Source organism: Chamaea fasciata, unplaced genomic scaffold (genome assembly GCF_029207755.1).
Source record: "Chamaea fasciata isolate MVZ Bird 193981 ecotype frontalis unplaced genomic scaffold, bChaFas1.0.hap1 SCAF_3, whole genome shotgun sequence".
Lineage (NCBI taxonomy): Eukaryota > Metazoa > Chordata > Aves > Passeriformes > Sylviidae > Chamaea > Chamaea fasciata.
The window spans coordinates 21,399,230-21,419,611 of NW_027094088.1; the positions used below are offsets into that span (position 1 = coordinate 21,399,230).

Below are 20,382 nucleotides of genomic sequence, written 5' to 3' on the forward strand. Positions count from 1 at the left end.
TATGAATTTCAGTCTGTGATTTTTTTACATGTTCAGAACAAAACTCAGACTAGATTAGTAATGGACAAGTAAAGAAGGGCATGAAAGGTATGATTTCAAATATTTTATAGCTCACAAAAACCAGAAAGAGAAAGAATACCTAGCTTTACCAAACAAAGAAATATCATTCTTCAATAGTATTATGGCTTTGAGGGGGTTGATGTGAGGCCTGTGAAACTTCAACGAGGACAGTACATTAATTGTGCATCCATTTCAAAAGTGTATAAAGAACAAGATGGATAGAAAATGTGAATATGTGCAGCAGGACAGAAGGGGATTCACTGAATCACAGAATCTCTCAAGTTGGAGGGGGCCCATAACAATCACCGAGCCCAATTCCCTGCTCCTAGCAGGACTACCTAAAACTAAATCATATGATTTAAAGCATCATTCAGATGCTCCTTGAACACCATGAGGTTGGTACTGTAGACAGTTCCCTGCAGAGCTTGTTCTAGTGACTGACCACCCTATAGGTGAAGAATCTTTTCCTCATATGCAATCTGAATTTGAAATCACAGAAGAATTGTAGAATAGTTTGGGTTAGAAGTGACCTTTAGAGGTCATATTTAGTCCAACCTGCCTTCAATGGGTAGGGACTAGGTGAGGGTGCCCAGAGCTCCATCCAACGTGATCTTAAATGTTTCCAGGGATGGGGCAGCCATCACGTCTCTGAGCAACCTCTTCCAGGGCTTCACCACTCTCACTGTAATTTCTTCATTATGTCTAGACTAAATCTACCCTCCTTTAGTTTAAAAACATTGCCCCTTGTCTTATCCTAACAGGCCCTGCTTTGTCCCTATTTAGCTTCCCTAAGGCAGCTCCATCCCATTTCCTCACGTCCTATTCCTCATCACGAGAGGAAGTGACTGTTTATGATTGGGACACAGCTGCAAATCACTGTGTTAAAAATGTGTCTTGATTACATGGACTGCCAGGATTGAATCTTAATTCCAGAAAGAAGAGCTGAGGGTCTTTGAGACTGAACCTAGTACTTGAGACATTTTATAGTATTAAAGAGAAGGAAATACGTTAAGCGTTTTAAAACTTGCTTTGAAGGTCTAACCAGCTTCTGTTGCAGGAAAAAAAGCTCTTCTGCCTTCCTGTATGGAAACAAAAATAATTTGAGTGGCCTATATGTTTATTTTGTGATATCTGACAGTTGAAATGGTGCTGAGGCTAGAAATCTGGGATTCTGCTTTCACCAGTGAAGAGCTTGCTTTGCGTATGGAGATGTGTTTGGATGAGTCACACTGACTGCTTTTTGTTTCTCAGCCTCTGAGGAAACTGTCCTCACTGCTGCTTGGTGATAAGCACTTGTGTTAGGTGGATGATAACCTGGAGTTATCTTCTGTTTAAATCCAGCTTTTCTTGCTCCTTGGCTTTCTCCTGTTAGATTTCCCAGTGCCACACAGACACGTGGTTGCATATCTGTAGCTGCACTGCTAGCAGTACCCATTCTGTGTGTGTGTGTGTATTCATGGAAAATCTCTTGAAGGTCTGCTTGTATGATCTGAACATGACCCTTTTTCTTGTTTTGTGTTAGTAGCCACTTACCTTAAATAGTGCTGAAAGGTGATTTTAAATCTTGCTGTAACTGACAGTAGAACCTCATGAAAACTGTGACTTAACCTACTTTTTGAAATGAAGTGGGGAATTGTGTCCTGCTTTCTTTGAACTGCAGTGTCTTAAGGCGAGAGGATGAGCATATGGATAGTAAGCAGCTGGAGGATGTGTTAAAAGTTGTATTTAACATGGCCTTGCTAGATCTACTTACACATGTAAACTCTACAGGAAGCCTTCACCTAGGTATTCACTCTTGAGGACTGTGTCAGGCCTAAGACAGGATGCAGAGATACAAAATGCAGAGAAACAAAGAACAGACTTTTTTTCATAATAGGTTGGTTTTGTGTTTTTTGGTTTATTGGTGGGGTTTTTTTGTTTGGTTGGTTTTTTTGTTGTTGTTTTTTTTGTTTGTTTTTTTAATAGAAATGGTATTCTGTAGACTGGAAATTCAAGTCTAATATTTCCTGGCTGGTGGGAACATGCTGCCATCACCATGATGGACAGGGAGTTCCCATCCACAAATTGGGAGGTTTCTGTAAATTTAATCAAAAAGTCCCTGCTGCTGGAATGACTCTCAATAGAATCAGTTATGATAGATTTTGCTCCCTGAAGGTTCTTAGTGTATTGTTGTCTCCTTAAATCTGACAGATGCCACTAAAAGCAAATAGAGGGATTTAGAAAAAAGATGATAGCTTCAGTGTTTTGGTTTAAAGGAGAAAGGATAAAGAAGTGGAAAAAGAGAGCACGCTTGTCATCCCTATCTGCTTGAGTCCAGAAGTGCCCATCAGCATTTTTGCATCTCTTCAAATGAAGATGAAAAGGATAATTCTTCCTCTAGTTCAAGAATTGAGCTGCTCACCGCCTTTGTCATTTAGGCTGCTGCAAGCTGCCTGGTTGCCCCTTTTTTCTCCTCCGGGTGTAGCAGCAGCGTTTGTCACTGCAGAGGGAGGTTTCCCACTCGCTAAGGAGTGCTGTGCACGGGGTGGGTGTTCTGGTGCACCTCACACACTGGCATGAGCTTTAGACTTGTCTCCCAGGGTAGTTTAAGGTCCTGGTTTGGACAGATGACTGCATTACCTAGGCTGGTGTTTGTATTCTCCTGTTTGTCTTCCCATACGATGCAGTAACAGGGACTTAGCAGTTTCTCCTCAGGGAAGTGCAGACTGCTAGGGGATGTACTCCTTAAACACTTCATGATGCACGGTGATCCTGCCTCATTCATATTGCTTCTCCTGATGAAGCCTTAAGGAGTGAAGGTTGCTTTAGACTTTCTGTGTAATCAGTGAGAAGAAATGGGCATTTCCACAGCATGATTCAGGATTCCTCTGTTGTGCATCACTTTCTGCAGGTGATTCATTCTTTCTTTCCTACTGTGTGTTTTGAAAAGGGAACTGTGGATCATTGGTCTTCTATTTAGAAGTCCCAGATAGATGTCCAAAATTTTTCTACGGCATCAGGAAGAGGCTCAGGCCATTAGCAGCAGCAGCCTGTGAGCAAACAGATGTGTGGATTTTGATTGGAATTTCTATTAGCTTTTTAAATTTTGAGAATTCAGTAGGTAGTGGAAATCTTGGTTATGATAGCACTGCCAGTCTTCAAATAAATATATTTAATGTTGAAGTTTGTAGTGCAGGCTGGAGCAAACATTTTCCCTTCTCTTATAGCTGAGACACAAATCAAGAAAACTTCGTTCTAAACTTACCTTTTTCAATGACCTGAATACCTTTAATTTTTTTTGCCTTGCTGGCAGGGTATAGCACTAAAGGATCTGCAATTGGATGTCAGTACAACCCTGAAGTCTCCAAATGTGTTTAAAAGAAGCATTTGTGTGGAGGCCCTTATGCAGCTGAGAATCTCAACAAGAATTTGGCAGAAATCTCGGTGTCGGAAGATGGCAGATTCCTGTGCAGTGAGATGTTTACTGGTTCACTGTTTTATCTTTGGCAGCTGCTTTTGCACTTGATATCTTCAGCTGTTTTTGAAGCTTTTACAAAGAATAATTATTCATTTCATGAAATGGATCTATTTTACCCACCCAACAGGGCACTGATTCACATATTTCCTTGGCAACATCCCGTCGTTATCAGAGCTGTGTTCACTTTTGCAGGGTTGCATTCACTGGGATGTTACAACTTCCTGGGCTGTGGTTTTGTTGCATGATTTACTGAGGTGTGGGGTGACTGTTTTCAATTATTCCTTTGGAAACACTGGGGTCACTGGGGTCTCTGGGAGATGGAAGCAACCTGAGTTTTCCTGTTTTCTGCTGGCAGTGATGCTAATGTAGATGTTCCAACAATCTTTTCACAGGAATATAAGGTGTTGTACTGACGACCTATAGATAGGCAGCAACTTCATTGTGTCACATTTCAAGCAGTGTTTTCTTATTGCCAGGACAGATTACTGTAAAAGGCAGTAGCCAATGGACTGGATTTTAACTCCGCATCAAGTAAAATTCCACTAAATCAATGGAGCTTTCTCAGACATTGATTATGTGAGGTTGGGATACTACATGAAGGTTTCACTGACCAGGTTTTGTAAATGAGCTCTATAAATTCATGGACAAGGTTCCACTGCAGGCTCACCAGAGCTTTTTTGTTTTGTTTTGTTAAGTTCAGGCTAGGCAGACATTCTTCTGTAAGTTTGAACATGTTCACTTGCTCTTTGAATAAAGTAACACCTGAACACACTTGCATGCTGCTCTGCACCCACAAAGCAATTATTTTGTGATGTGCTTCTGGATGCTTACATATGCATGCCAGTTGTTCACTGGTATATGTGCGCACTCAGTTCGGCTTTTGCATCAGTGCACAGCAGAACACACTGCAGTTAGCCAGAAAAGCATGGTGGACTTGAGTAATTCCAGAGTTTATAGCTGGATGCAAGGAGAATATTTAAAATATGTATTGAAAAATGAAATGGGGCTTATGGGGTATATACATTTTTTTTTATTGTTACAACTGACACAATGAGGGGAAAAGAATGGAGCAATGAGAACTCTTCTTGTTTGTTTTGGGTCCAAAGAATAGTTATGTCTGTACTTAAGCACCATTGAAAAAAAAAAAGGGAAAAAAAAGGTTATCTATTTATTTTCAGTATTTCATACTGTGAGTTTGAGTATACATTTGTTCTAGTTAACTCACCACATTTTTTTAGCATGATATTCTAACCTGCTTAGCCATTAACCTGGCTGGCTACCAGGAGAATTTTCAAACTGTTGACTCATATTGCTTCCATATGTAGCTTAAACCACCTTTTCCCACAGTAGATACAGCTTGAAGGTTAGCTGCCTTGTTTTTCAGGGCAGGGAGCAGCATATTTTGAACTGAGTCAACACATATGAGTAAAGGAAGTAAATATAAGCTATTATTAACTTTTTGGGGTCCAATCTCACTTTTGCTGAAATCTAGTTCCAGTTCAGGAAAGACCAACAGCGCTTTTTTGTGCTCCTCTTCCCCAGGAGGTTAAGCAGTCATCAACATACATAGCCACGGCTTATCTTTGCACTTTTGCATCTTTGTGAGGATGAATCTTTACAGCTGCCATTTCAGGGGATATTTTTTGTTTGTTTTATTCCAACTGAAGCTCTGGGGGCATGAGTTGCTCTGTGTGTGTGTGTGACCTGCTGTTGTGAGGATGTGACTAACCAAGTGGGCAGTGACACACAGGCTGCATGCCGCGACACCTCGGTGAGCATTTGTAGGTAGGTGGGGCCTGTATGTGGTTGGAGCTTCTGTTCCTGGTTGGAGCCCACGTTGTGTTTCAGGCACCAGAGGACAGGTGCTGGCTGGGAGAATTGGTCTATTATCCAAAATCCTGCATCCAAGCAGTAGCTGCCTCTGGGATACATGGTTCAGGGCAAGGAGGAAGAGCCCTGGGACCCTATATGGGGACGGGGAAGGCTGGAGGAAGGTGAAGGTGGAGGCGGCAGTTGTGGGAGATATTGTGGGTTTGCACCCAAAAAAACCCAACCAGGTTGTGAAAAGCAATATGTGGCATTGCTGTAATTCACCTACCAGACTCAGTCCTACCTTTTTTTTTTTCCTTTTTGTGATCAAAAGAGAATGTGAAGCTAAAAAGAAAAAAATGGTTTCCCCCAGCTGTAACCTTTGGATCTCTTTAGCCAAATGCAAGTGTTCTGCTCAGTTCAGGAGATATGGGCACATAGCTGAACATGTTTTTGAGCCTAGGCTGAACAATAGACTGAACAACAGCACTTTTAGCATGTGTTTAAAACCCAAACCAAATGGATACACGGCTTTTTTCAAAGACATGGATAACAAACTCTTTGCTCCCAAAGTTTTTATTCTAGGATTTCTTTGTAATATTTATGCTTGCATTGAACTTTTTTTTTTTAGTTAGAATAGCTAAAATACAGATTTCTTTGCAGTATATAATTTTGCTTTGCTTTACTTTTGCAATTCTACTCCAGCTTTATAAAGATGAATTCTATGGTGGTGTCACAAGTGTTTGCTGGACTCTATTTGACTCCAGTTTGCAGAGACTAAACAAGCCTTTTCTAAGTGAAAAGGTTCAGAAGACAAGAGAACATGGCTTCCCCTGTTTTTTCCCTCTAAAAGGCATGTTGAAGTTTTGTGCTGTATAATTCTTTAGGTATTTGGATTAACTCTGATAAAATTATAGGTGGTAGTAAGGGAGTTTATTGTGCTTATAAATTGTCATGGGGCTCCCTGTAATTTGTTATAATTAATTCAATAGTTCAAGAGCAGAAAATCAAGATCAGGTTGTGGCATGCCTTCCTTTCTTGCAAAAGCATGCCATTACTGGCCTTTTTATTTAAAGTTTCACTTTGTGCTTGTGGGTTTATTTGAACTTGGAGTATGCAAAATGCTTAATACACTCTTAAAAAAACATACAAGTACAGAGGATGGACCTGTTGTGGTTGGGGGGGTTCTGTTTAAATATAGAGAAATTGGTGGATACTGTGGAGCTGCAGCTGGTAGCTAAGCCTCGCATCGAAGGAGTGCATGTTTTGGAAGGCTTGTGTCATGTCTGTGGGCTGCAACAGGGCCTGGGTGCATGTCTGTGCTTGTGGCCCATCAGAAATGGCAGGAAAAGAAAACCACTGGCAGAGCACTTCTTTCCTCTGCAAGCTCCCTCTTTTGCTGCCAGTGAGAACGCCGAGCGTGACGGTCTTGTCTCCTGGCTCATTGCTGAGGGAACACCGGCCATCCCTTGAACTCTGGGCAACAAAGTGCCACAGCACCTTGTGATCAGGCTACACTGGGAGCATTTACTGTTTATATGGGAGAGGCTACAGAGCCTGTGTTACTTTCCTAAATAGTCAATATCCATTTGTAATACAAACACACTCTTCTTTAAGCACTATTTTTCTGCAGAAATTTGGCGTTATTAACTAATTCACGTCAGAATAAAAACCTTATTGCTCTTAAAATACTGTGCATTTATTTCTGAAATAATGTGCCAGCTGTGTAAAGAACTGGAGCAGGTGGGGATCTGGAATTTTAATTGTCTTTTGGGGAATGCACACAAAGGAACAACCTTTCAGTAGTCAACTGTTGAAATGCAGGTGGTAAACAACAACTAAGCAGTGCACAATTCTCATCATGCTGTCTTTAGCTGTGCAAGTTTTCCTGTTCTAGTATCCTTAGCCGGGAGCTGACTGTGGAGCTGGCCCTTAACCTTTGGAAGGCATTGGCCTTTGGTAGGAACCTCACTGGTCAGCTGTGGTAGCTGGCCTTTCACTGTGTGCCTCACTGCAGCTCACCAAGCAAGCCAGGCTCTGCATCATTTGTCCTTATCTCACAACCTGCATATCAAAATAAATGGAAAGTGAGACCATCACTGTGAAGTTAGTCTGTTATAGCCAAATCCCCTCTTTTCCCCTTCAACTACAATTTGTTGCTTTTAGAGAGAGATTGAATGATCTGGAAGTAGGTGATAGGAACTGTGTTTTGAACTGTTCCCCTTTTTTTCAGTCAAATGTGTGAATCTGATGTTATCCCAGCATTGTTCTATCTCATTAGGAAGGGGAATGACTCAAATCTTTCCATGTATTTATTTTGTTTTTAGTGTCAGTCGTGTTTTCCATCCAGCTGCTGGAGGAAATCAGGATGTAGGCAGTTGGATGCTGCCTTTGAACAGAGTAATTTCTCAGTTACCTGAAGCTAGCTTTGACCTACCCTCTAAGGTTGTTATGATCAAAGAGCTCTTACCCTGGAAGATGTTATGACTGTGTTTTTACTGTTGGCATTGACAGTTTGAGCTTCTGAAGGAAATTCCTCCTGCATGTGTGACAAAGGCTCTTTCGTCTCCTTCGGTCTTTTTTTCCTGGGAAGTCTGCTGATCTTCCTAAAGGTCTGTGACAGGGTGTGGTAGACTCATTCTCAATAATACCCTTCCAAAAATATTACCCTTCTATTAGTGGAAACACTGTCATTGCTTTTCATATTCTAACACAAATCCCAGATAAATGGCTGTTGTCTAGTACTGTGAAACACCAGACTTTGCTGGGAGAGAAGTTGATGAAATTCCAAAGAAGTGAACTAGAGATGTTCTGTTTATCAAAACCATCTAAGTTTTTAAAGTGGCAAAGACGAGGCATTAGCTGTGTGATACTGACAATGACATCATGGATCTATGTATCTCTCTCTTTTTTTTTTTTTTTTAAGTGCCTTTAGATTAAGATGTGCTGATTGAATCCTTGCCTCCAAAATGTGTTTCAGCATGTTCAGACTCAGAAATCATAACACCATCTTTGCCAATATACTGATGTTGCATTTGAAAAGACCAGTCTTGTCTGCCTGTCTGCCTTCCTTACCATATAAAATCCAGTCCAAGTTTGCAAGTCAGATTTGTTGCAGTATATTGAGTGATCCACATAAAATAAACAGCATCCAGTAAATAGTACTTGAGATTGAGACTTGGGAACAAAACCTAGATCTCCCAAATCTGCTCTGGTTTCCTGCCCAAGTTTACGTGAGTAGCTTCACCAACCTCAGGTATTCGTGATCATTAATATATTAAAGCATGTTTTTCTCAGAAAAGCTACCAGTAAGAGTTAAGTAGTATTAAGATTGTCTTAAATATATAATAAATAAATAGAAATCACTTTTCGGTCATTATTAGTGAGTTTCTCTGGTTGCCCTGAATAGGCAAGTCATTGGCTCTGCTGTCTCAAAGGCTGAGAAGATATGTCCTCAAAATAAAAATGGGCTTCTATTTCACATGTAGCATGTAGGTATCTGTGGAATCCTACTGCTAAATAATATAGAAGCCAAAATTATGGCAGGTTTTAAGGTGTCAGGTGAACAATAGACACATCAATATCAAAGCTGGTGCTTAAAATAATTTTAGTAAATGATAAAAGACCTCTGTTCTGGAGAAACCTCTTCCCCTGTGGGCACATTATTGCATAAGTGTACATTGCAGCATCTCTCCTCAGAAATATATTACCATACTGAGATAATCTCAAATGAGCTGAGTCAACTCAGACTGTTGTTGTGACTCAATGAGACTTTTATTATGTTCCTAATTTTAGAAGATCATATTGTACTCTTAATTGCAATTTTTTTTTTTGAAGTTGGAAGAGCATTGAAGTTCTTGAGCTAAACCACTGGTGGACCAATCTGTTTCTCCTTGGAGTCTTAAAGGTTTCTTCTTTTGGAGGTATGAAATAGTAAAGTAGTTCTCTTTTCCTCCAGAGAAGAAGTTAAATTACATAGCTATGCAGTTATCCAATAGATAGGCTTGGTGCCAAAATGGTACCTAATGAGTTATAAAAAAGTTAGTCATGCCAGTAATTGCATCATTAGAAACGATTGTAAAGGAATTGTACCTCTTAGGTACCTAATACATGGTTTGTAGTGCTTTGTTTATTTTCAGATACAGTAAAGGTAAATATTTATTGGTATTGAAACTGTGATGTATTTATACTGGCTTGAAATTTCCAAAAAACCCAAACTGATTAAAAAAAAAAAAGAAGAAAAAAAAAAAAGAAAAACTTTTTAAGTGTTTCCTGCTGCATTGGAGGTACAAACCCTCCCTGATGTACAGAGAAGGAAAGTAAAACCAGGGAAAAATAACAAAAATCCAGACAGGACACATTGCAGTATTCAAAAAGTATTAGACCTTATTAACTCAATACTGTCACATTTTGTAAAAAATATACATTTAGATTGTAAATCCCTGGGATAAAGAGAATTTTCTATTCTGTTCCTTTACATTTCCTAGCAGAGTTTGATGCTGCTTGAGTACTAAGGCTAGTGGATCTGATAATACTGAGTAATTATTCAGGTAAGAAAGTATTTGCCTTGTGGTTCTGTGTGGAAGTCACTAGTAAGAAAATCCTGAAGATGCTGTGCAATTACTCTTCAAACCTAACCATATTCTTACTTTTGTAAACCATCCTTTAATTTCTCTACAAAGACCTCACTTCTTGTGTTGGTCTGGCCAGGTTCTGTGTGGTTTGTGTTATCTGAAACGTTGGTTGTTGAGGAAAATGGAAATCAGTGAAATTGAGTTATTTTCTGTGTGTGTCAGATAGCAACAGGGATTTTAGATCAGATAAACAGTGGTGATGGAAGGGTGCAATGAATTCAGTGACACTATACAAACACCCACATTCTTTTTTGAAGTGAGAGGAGAACAAATGTGACCCCTGGTCCTGGGAGAGGTTCATGCAGAACTGTTTGAGCAAATGGAGTTTCCCTACATTTATGCAGCTGTAGCAGAGTTTGAATCTGGGTGTTACAATTAAATTTTAAAATAGTACCCTTATCTTCTGCTTACTAATACTGTTGGGTTTTGGTTGGCTTTTTTTTCATATTATAGTATGGATTGCCAAAATAGAGATGTTTATTCTGGACTTGAGATGATGTCTCATTATCATCAAGTTGCAGCTTCTTTACTCTATAAAAATGTGCGTTTTGATGCAATACATACAAATATACTTCCAATGTTTTGTGTGTTGACTAAATAGAGTTGTGGGAAATGATATCCTTATAATGATGGCTTTGTTCAGACTTGCTGTCCACTCCCATTCCCCTTGGAATTAGCTACAGGCTGGCAAACTGCAGCAGACTTTATTATATTAAATACACAATGGCTCTGCTCAAAATGTTTAACCCAAAGTGAGCAATGAAGTTGAGAGATTTCAGCACTAGGCTGATGTGGGTATGGTGGTGTCTTTGCTGCCCTGCACTCCTCTGGTATGCCGGAATGCCTCTGTGATTAAAGCTTCGTAAATCTTAATTTCGAATTTTTCGTCTTTTATTATTTGGGGTGCAGATTACAAGCTTCTCTTTTTGTTCACTTTCCATATGCTTTCCCAACAAAACCACCTAACAGAAAGCTTATGAAATGCATGTCTTTATCTGCTGTCCTGGAACGGCTTTCCTCAGTGAATCTATAGCTAAAACGTTTTTGATTTCCCTCAAATTATAGATCTACTTTTGCAATCCAAGCAAACAAGGAGCAGTCTCAGTTAGCATAGTGGTATAATAACAGCATTTAATTTAATTTCACATGGAGGAGCCTCAAATCCCTGACAGAATGTGTGCCAATTGCTCCTCTCCGTTGGCTGGGCAGGGAGCCTGACCACAGTTTTGTAGCATGGCTGAGCCATGAATCTGTGGCTGGTGGAGTTATTAGAGCCTTCTAGTGGAGCTTCCTTCAGGGTATCCTCCTCCTCTGCCTTGACTCCGGAATTAGCCACCCCAGTCCATGCCTGGGGGCAGATGTCCTAGTTCATGATTTATTTGGACACCATGAAAAGATATGTCAGGGGACTCTTTAGGAGGATGTCACTTGTCACTGTCAGTCCAGGGGTAAAGGGGAAGCAAGTACCAGCCACAGGTTTCTGCCTCAATCTCCTTCTGATTATCTTGGCAATTCCACTGAAACAGGTGCCAGAGCCACAGTGGGTGGTTGCATTTCAATGAGTTTGCCTGTGAAAAGTGACAACTTTCTCCATGAGATTTTTTTCCTAACAGATACACTAGTTAGTGTTAGAGCACTAATTGTGTGCATACCTTAAACTTTTACTGCATGTCAATCTACAATATATTATAAATCCTAAACTCACTAGATGATCTTTAAGGTCCATTCCAGCCCAACCCATTCTATGATTCCATAATGTTGTACAATATTCCTAATAAGATTTTTAAATGGGACCCCTTCCTGATGATCAAGTGAAACACCTGTAAATAGACATCTTTCTCAGATTGTGGGTGCTGTCTGCATTTTGTGAATGTGTAACTGTGTGAGTGTGTAATAGTGAGTGTGTAACTGAGTGTGAGTGTGTAACATTTTGTGTGAATGTGTGCCCTAACATTTCTAACATCTGTCTAGGCGCTTACCTTTTTTTTTTTTTTTTTTTTTTTTGGCAGCTATAGTTCAAAGACAGTGTTGGGGGAAAATTGTGGAGACAGCTCTTGAGAATTCCACATTGTCCAAGGCAGACACTAAGCAATATTTCCTTCCTTGCTTGCACTGTATTCTAATAGCGAGTCAAATGACAACTCAAACCCAACAGCAATGATTCTTTTGAAAGCCTAGCTCGTAATATTTGATACTACAGTAACTGCATTGGCATTGTATTTTGTTGTAATTCTTCCTGTGATTTGTCTGTAGTTGTGCGGACACTGTGGTTGAAATCATGGCTCCACTTCAGGTGGTGACATTCTTGACTTCTGTTCAGCTAGGATGTCACTGTAAGATTTGACATTGGTTTGAGTCTCATGTGGCCTCTTAATACTGTGTTTGTTTAAACAATAGCTTTATTTTTATGGCAGATGTGGATTTTGCTCTCCTTGTTAGACTAGAATACATAACTCATGTGCATATGTAGCATGGACCCAAATAGCTGCTTTTGAGATTACAAGTCTTAGAGAACAAATTCATTAAACACTTGCTCACCTGCACAGTTGATAAAGCAGCTTATGTCAAGCTTCTATGAAAGCATGCATGTTTTCAGATTTAGGATTTGCTCACTGCAAAGGAGTGGAAAGAAGCTGATTTGTCTCTTGAACCAAGAAAGCGTGAAACCTGGGGATGAGGCACAGGGCTCAGGCTGAGAAGCCATATGCTTTTCAGCCTGCCTCTCTCAATCGAATTTCAAAATCCCCTCAAGTTTTAGTCTTCATTAGGCTGTGTGAGATCCAAATATGAGCATTTTAAATGAGATTATATTTTTCTTATACCTCAACACAAACAGTAACATTTGCAAGCATAGTTAAGGCAGCACAGTTTGCGTTCTGTGGGTGATGTCTCAGTGATTCTCCCTTGTGCTGGGACTGGGTCAGTGACTTACACTCTAAAACAAGGCCAGAACAGCTTCTTTGTCAAGAGGTTCAGAGGTAAGGTCAGATGTGTTGTGCTGGTCGTAGCTAGGCACAATTAGGTGTTTGCTGCCCACAGACTTTGATTGCTCTTCACTGTCTGCCTTGCAGAGCTTGCAATCTCTGGGAGTGACTGGCGTGCTTGTGTACCAATTCTTTCTACCCCAGATTATCTCAAGCAATTATTTCTTAAATCCATGGCATTTTAAATGGATGTCCTCCACTTTCAGTTTCAGAGGGCAAGCAGGCATGCAGCTGAAGGGTGCAGTAACCTCTGAACCTGTTTCAGCTGCAGCCAGGTTACTGTGTCTGCTCTCAGCCTGAAAAAGCCCATTTGTTGGGTTTTGAGGTACTTAATTTGGATCATTCAGGTGTACTCCTGGGAGCATGAGGCTGAGTGCACACGTGGACTGTACTAGAAACTGTGTTTGCTTGGTTTGTGTGCCTTAGTCATCCTTACACATGAAAAATGCCAATTAAAAAAACCTTTTGTATGGGCCATAGCTTAAGGTAAATCAGCAGACCAAAGTACATAGCCAAAATTCTGTTTCTTCAATCAAAATGGTGACAATGGAGCAAAACAATAGAAGTAATATGGAAAAGCACTTTTGTGCATTGGGGATCGCATGGTCTTCAGTAACCTCTATGAAATTTACAAAAGAGGTAATCTTCGCACATGCCCCTCTTCTGTGTGGTCTGAGGAGTGCAGACTACAACCTTTTATCTTCCCTTTTATCCCTCTGGAAACACTGCACAGGTAGGGATCATATTGATTTGTTCAATCAGTTTGTGGTAATGTGGAGCTTCTGAAGCCAGATACAGATCTGCTGTACAGCCTGACCAGTTTGGGGCGATTTTTTCCTTTCTTCCTTTCCACAGGTTTGTTTTGTTTGTTTTTTTTTTTCCCTGCGGGAAATGTGCAAGCATGCAGATATTACAATTTGTGCTTATATGTGTTCCTTTTTCTTTTTTAGATATCAGTATTACCTACAGGTGAAGAAGGATGTTCTTGATGGGCGATTGATATCCTCATTCGAGCAGGGAATTCGACTGGCTGGTCTGGCAGTGCAAGGTAGGATAATATGACCCCACAGCCTTTGTCCAGGAATGGCTCTTTTGGTTTGTCCTCTGTCTTGGCTGGGCACTGAGGCCTTGTATGACTCCTACTCACAGCAGCTGAGTTTCCAGTTGATTCCAAAGTGCATGAATGGACTGCTGTGGATGAAACACTCACAGCCTCAGGCTGGGAATGAGGGACCATAGTGCTCAACTTTCCTATTTCTAAAGTTCATGCAAGCAAATCTCAACAAAACTCCAGTTCTTCCAGCCCTGACCACGGAGTACTTTGCAGTAATGAATTTTCTTCACGTTCTCTGGTTTGAAATGCAAATTACATCAAAGAGCATGGCAGCAGCTTTAATTTTGCCTTTAATTAAAAACTCATTTTGCTGTATAGTGCTACATGAAGTATGAAAGAACACATGACCGTAATTGTTCTGTGAGTTATAAGTTAATAATAAACTACTTCTTACAACATGATTCTTATTCTGAGACTCCTAAGGACATCAATAAAAGTAGGATCATATAATGTATATGTGCAGAGGAAGAAGCCCTGCATTTGGATAAAGTATGTGTCAGTCTATCCACAACTTACTATGAGAACTTGAGGCAGAGTTTCAGCAATGATGTTCTCTACATGCTCTGAATGAGTGAGAAGGGGGAAGTATATACATAAATAGCAAACATGAGGATCTGAGTCTTGGCAATTAAAGGTTCAATGGAGAGAAATACTTATATGGTCTTTTCTTACAGCAGTAGAAATGCTGGGTTTGTATCGTGTATCTTTGATAAAAATTGAAGGGAAAATGTTCCTTGAATTGTGTCAAATCTTGAAATGTTTGTCTAATAAAGGGAAATATGTGTATAAGATTCCATACTAAATCTTTTAATTTACATAAATGAAGATTTTTCAGTGTTAGGTCTGAATAGATACTGAATGTGTTTCACTCTGTTTTTGGAGCTTTTTCCTAATTTTGAGAGTGAGTCAGTCCTACTATTCCTGATGTTCTATTACTTCCTTTGTCCTTTGCATGTGATGCAACGAAAGGTACTTGAAATACTTATTTCTTTCAAACTTGCAGACTCTGTTTCATGCCCATTTTGATTTCTTTCTGTTTATGTTAAAACATAACTCTAAGGTAGAAACAAAATGAAACTGCATTTTTGGCATCCTGCAATACGTGAAATTGTCTAGAAGCTTTGAAAGAATGTTTAGATAAAATGATTTATGGTGGGGATTTCCAGCTTCTATAATATGAGACTCTTGTAGATGGTGTTTGATCCTGCTCAATTAATATAAAATAAAAACCTCCTGGCAAGATATTCTTTTGATATAAGATGATGTATATTTAACAGATAGATAAATATAGGCATTGTTTGGGGTTTTTAAATGCAGCTTAGCCTTTAGGAAGCATTTCCAAAACTCCACAGTCTCAAGGACATTTAGACAAGAATCCTTAGCCTGACATATGAGTGAATGTGAGCATGGAGATGAGTTTCTTTTGGAGAGATGTAGAAGAAGCAGAAAAGTGAGTAGAAAGGTGTGGGCTAGTCAGTTAAACCAACACAGTGCCTGCACTCCTAGGTTGGCTGCAAAAGGAAAAACCTTCCCCCATGCTGTTTATTGATAATTTTTAATATAATTGACTGCTGGTTTTTAACCTTTATAGCCTGTAAAATTAATATTTTGTTCAGCTGTGTAGAATTGTAGCAGAGGTAGGTTAAATTGTCTTTATTTTTGCCTGTTCAGGGTTGGAAATAGTGGAGAAGCAAAAGTGTGCATGATTTTCAAAGAGGCTGAGCAATCCCAGCATTTTTTAATGGGGGTATGAGTTCAAGAAGGCTACAGAAAAACAAACTCTTGCACTCCTGATGGTTAAGCATTGCAAATAGTCATTATATTAGGGATCAAAAGAAAGAAATTACTTGTTGGCTGTTACTTGATCTCTTGTAATAACACTATTATTTTCAGACCTTCATGTTAAAAGCTAAGGCACAAGCAAAAGTGTTTGTGCTGGGCTGTGGCTTCAGAGAGAACTCACCCACTTGAAATTAAGCATCTGTGCAAAGGTTGAGTGTGGCCTTAGCATGTGTGGAAAGTGCCAAAATGAGTAATTGTGTTGTTTTTTTCCAGCGGATTTTGGAGACTATAATCAGTTTGAATCTCATGACTTCCTCCGAGAATATGTCTTGTTTCCTATGGTGAGTTCCTTATCCCTCTCTTTTGTGGTCTTTTGTGAGTAATTTCTCCATGACTCAGAGATGGCTTTGATGATAATAGAGTAAAATCACCAGTGCTGGTCTAGTGCAAACAACATTTGCTCCCCAAAACTTGATTGCAGCTAAATTATTCTATGCCGTGGAATGTCACCCCATTTTCAGTTCCTGTTGGGCCTCCACTGGGAATAGGTGCCCACAAAAGAAACAAGACATCTTTGATCAAAAAAGAATTTTCAGCTGTTTTAAAAGGTGTATATTAGCAGTACTGTGGTATTAGCAACATGGCATATCAAGGGGATATGAGGGCTGCTGCTGTAGAAAATGTTGTGTCACAGGACAAACCACACAGGCATTCCTGAAGAGAATGTGGATTTACATCAGCTGACTATTGCACTGAAGTGAAGTCAGGTCTTCTCAAAATGTTCTCCAGGAAATATTGTCTGTAAATTTGGTTCACATTTGGAAACTAGCAAATAACTTGAATACTTAGGGAAGGAGCTTAGATAACTAATGATGTTGGAAATTTGGTGACAAATGCCAAGCATTTGCAGTCTGTGACATTGAGACTCTCTGGGAGGATGAATTAGAGAAGGAAAAAACCAAAACGAATGCCTGTTGAAGCTAAGGCTGGCTTTGTCTTAGATGAACAAGTCCATCAGTGTGAGTCTTTAGTGTAAGCTTCATAAATATAAAAGATCATAGAATTCTTTCTAGCTGGAAAAAATATTTGGAAGCAGGGTGGGGTAGCTCTGCCCTGAGTGTAGCTGCCTGGAAGTTAAGGCATCTGGTTTCCCTCTGCAATTAGTGGAGTGGTAGAGGGAGAATGATTCATCTTACTATAATTTGAAGGCTTGAGAAGCATTTCATCCCACTTAGCCATGCTCTATGTACAGGAACTGCAGTGGACATCTTCTTCCAAAGTTCATCTTAAGTCCAAAAAGGTGACATCTGCATTGTGTCTTGAAGTGAAAGTGTAATTTTGAGCCACTAGATAGTTCAATAGGATCTGAAAAAAATCAGAAGGAAGAAGGGAAACGGACAAAGATTTGAATGTGCTTTGTGTAGAATATACATGTAAAATGTGGCTTCAGTATTAACCTTTCACTAATAAACTTCTGTTATCTTCTCTGTGGAGCAGAGTTACTTTGGTTAGCCTTCTTATCTATTGATAAGTAATTGATGATCTTGTGTATAGTTGATGGCTTATGAAGTCATGTATGATCTCCTAAATGGGAAAGAAGAGGGCTGAAAATAGATATGGAGAAAAGTGGTCTTGTCAGGGAGTCACTTTGCAAATGAACTTCTGCAGAGTTCAGAGTGGTTTGGGTTGGAAAGGACCTTAAGAATCATCTAGTTTCAAGCCTCCTGCCATGAGGAGGGACACCTCCCACTGGACCAGGTTGCTCAACGCCCCATCCAACCTGACCTTGAACACTTCCAGGGATAAACTGGTACTATTTTTCTATTCAGAAAAAATTAGGGGAGGTTTTAGGCCTCTAGATGAGCTTCAAAGTGGTTAATTTCTCTGCAGTTCAGCAATTTACTCCTTGGGCCCAACTCTTAGAACCTCTGTTTTTGTATCAGCTGCCTCTGTGGTGGGGAGGTCAGTTCTCTTCTGTTTTGCATGTTTACCATCACTTTGTGGTATTTTGCCTTTCATCCATGCAACTATTGCTAAATTTAAGAAGATCAGCAGAGTGTCTGCTTCCTACACCTTCAGAAGCCTACTCTTAAATCAACTATTTCTCTAGACACTTCTTCAACTACTTCTCTTTGCTCTTCTGGGGAGGATGGATAACCTAAGAGCAAATATTTCACAGCAAGTTCAGCAACAGTGGCTAAGTGCTGCAGATACAAACGAGTCCGTAAGCAAGCTGGAGAATTTGAGTGAATTTAGGGCATAGAAAAAGCCTCCACCAAGAACATTGCTATAAATTCATTAGTGAAGTGAGCTTGTGGATGAGGGAGGGGCAGCTGTGTTCGTGCTGTTTGATCTTGTGAGGCTACAATGTGTGTCAAATGGCATTTCTTCAGCAGTGAAAAGAACAAAGTTATGTACACAGTACACCCCACAGGTGTGTGGCTGTGCATAGGCATGTACCATGCCATTTTTCATTAGCACGCTACCACTTTCACATTTTTTTGTGGCAGAAGTAAATATCAGAGAGGAGGGCCCCGTTGAGCAAGAAGCAGTGCATTTAAGTACATTACATGCAGCCTTAAGGCTTTCTTAAATAAAAGTAAGAACTCTGAGGTTTTGCAAGAAAGTTTTTCAGCTTCCTTTTTTTGGCCTTGAATTTATGAGTAGACTTCCTTTCTTAACTTGCTCCCAATTATTTCAGAATTGTTTCTACTACATGTTATTAAATTTGGAGAGTATAAAAATTTCTGCTCAGAAATGTGTTGCAAGCATAAAGTAGGTTTAAATGCATATTTGAAGAAGTAACAAAACTTTCAACCCCTTTAACGTGAGGAAAGGACTACCTGTAGGTTGCAGGTCAAAAAATACTCATGAATTCATTTTCCATGGTATGTGTATTATTTTGGACTGTTTTTAAAAGGTATGTATTATTTTGTAGATTTCTAAATTTTTTAAGGACTTGTTCCGTACTTATCCAGGAAAAGGTCCTTTATCTGTGTTCTGTAGTCTGTTCTCTGTTGTGGAATAATAAGGACCTTATCCCTATCTTCAACAGTATCTCTTTACCCTCTCAAAAGAAGGTATAAAAAAAATCTGAGTTTTGTGTTCTTCTCACATATTTTCAGCATCCCATGCTTTGAATTTTCAGTGCTGTCAGTGATAGGATCTCTGTAACTGCAAGTCTTGAAACATCTGCTGTCATAACTTCTGTCTGCCATTTTATCCTCTCTTTCTTTGGTTGACTAGTTTTTGATGCTACTTCATGTTCTTACAGGATTGGACCCAGGATGAAGCTGTCCTGGAGGAGCTGACTCAAAAGGTTGCTCAGGAACACCGAACTCACAGGTGAGCTTGACATGATAAAGTTTGCTATTTTTTAAAAAATTTTTTCGTTGTTCTAGTACTTCCCTACCTCCCCATGCATTCCTGGCAGTGTTTAACTAGCTTATCTTCATGTTGCTATTATGCTTTGTGTCACTGGATTTTTAATTAGTCTATCACAGAAGCTTATCTGCCTTTTGTAAACACAAAATGGCTAAGGAACTTAATCCCAAATAAACGAGCATTTACACCCTTAGATTTAATGAGCATGTGTAACACTACTTGTGCTATGCAGTAGACTCCTTTCTCCTTTTGATTTCATTTAAATCCTGGCGGTGAAAGACCCTGTGACTTGATCGGTGGCAATCCAAGGGCCTCTTTCAAGAGGAGGGGGATACAAATGCTCTCAGTGTAATGGAAATGAAAATAACAGGAATTGGGTTTGAAGTCTCAAGGAGAAGACACAGTATAGTGTTACTAGCTAATGAGCTAGGAGTGTGTGCATTAGTGCTTCAGTAAAAAAAAACCTTCTTTGTGAGCAGACGTCTTTCATGTTGTCCAGGTGTTTCAGTGGTGGAAGTGTTCAACCCTCTAGAGTGCTGTTATGGGAAAAATGGCAATGCCCACATGTCACATGCAATAGGAATATTATGTGAAGGATGTTGCATTCCTCATTACATGAGAGAAAGTGGTTGTGAAAGGACAAATACCAGTCTCTGAGTCTAAGGCCATTCTCAGTTTTGAGTTTCAATACAAACCTGGGCCTTTGATGCAACCAAAGGAATAGCTTCCAAGCTGGCCATGAACAGGCCTGGTTCTGTTCTCTCCCTGCCATGGGCTGCTTGTGTGATCTTGGTTAACTCACAGACTTGAAAGGAAAGATTTCCCACCTGCTGTGCTCTGTAGTGCTATTTCTGCAACACAAAGAGCAAATACTTCCCCCCACTTCAGCAGGTAGATCGTATTCCACCTCTCTTCTCCCAGGTATTTGTCTGGTTCCTATATTTCTGTTTGTAAGCTGTGGTAAGGAGGAGCAAAGAGGAGAAAAAATTAATAGTGGCCTTCTTTTGGAGCAACCTGCAATCCATTCTGACCTGCTTTTGAGAATTGAAATCTGTTTGAATTCCTGAGCTGTGACAGGAGCGTGTGTAGACACGTGCGTAAAAGTTTTCAGCTGGTTTGTTCTCTCTTATGAAAGAGAATCTGTTCAACTTTTGGATT

General features: G+C 39.8%; 1 protein-coding gene across 2 annotated transcripts in view; it reads left to right on the forward strand.

Moving 5' to 3' along the window:
• PTPN14 (protein tyrosine phosphatase non-receptor type 14) overlaps positions 1-20,382 on the forward strand; it is a 111,800-nt gene that overhangs the window by 56,519 nt on the left and 34,899 nt on the right. For both annotated transcript variants that reach the window (XM_066178280.1, XM_066178281.1), the window contains exons 4-6: positions 13,895-13,992; positions 16,114-16,181; positions 19,115-19,185. In XM_066178280.1, coding sequence (XP_066034377.1) covers positions 13,895-13,992; positions 16,114-16,181; positions 19,115-19,185 — 237 coding nt within the window. The remainder of the gene's footprint in view (positions 1-13,894; positions 13,993-16,113; positions 16,182-19,114; positions 19,186-20,382) is intronic.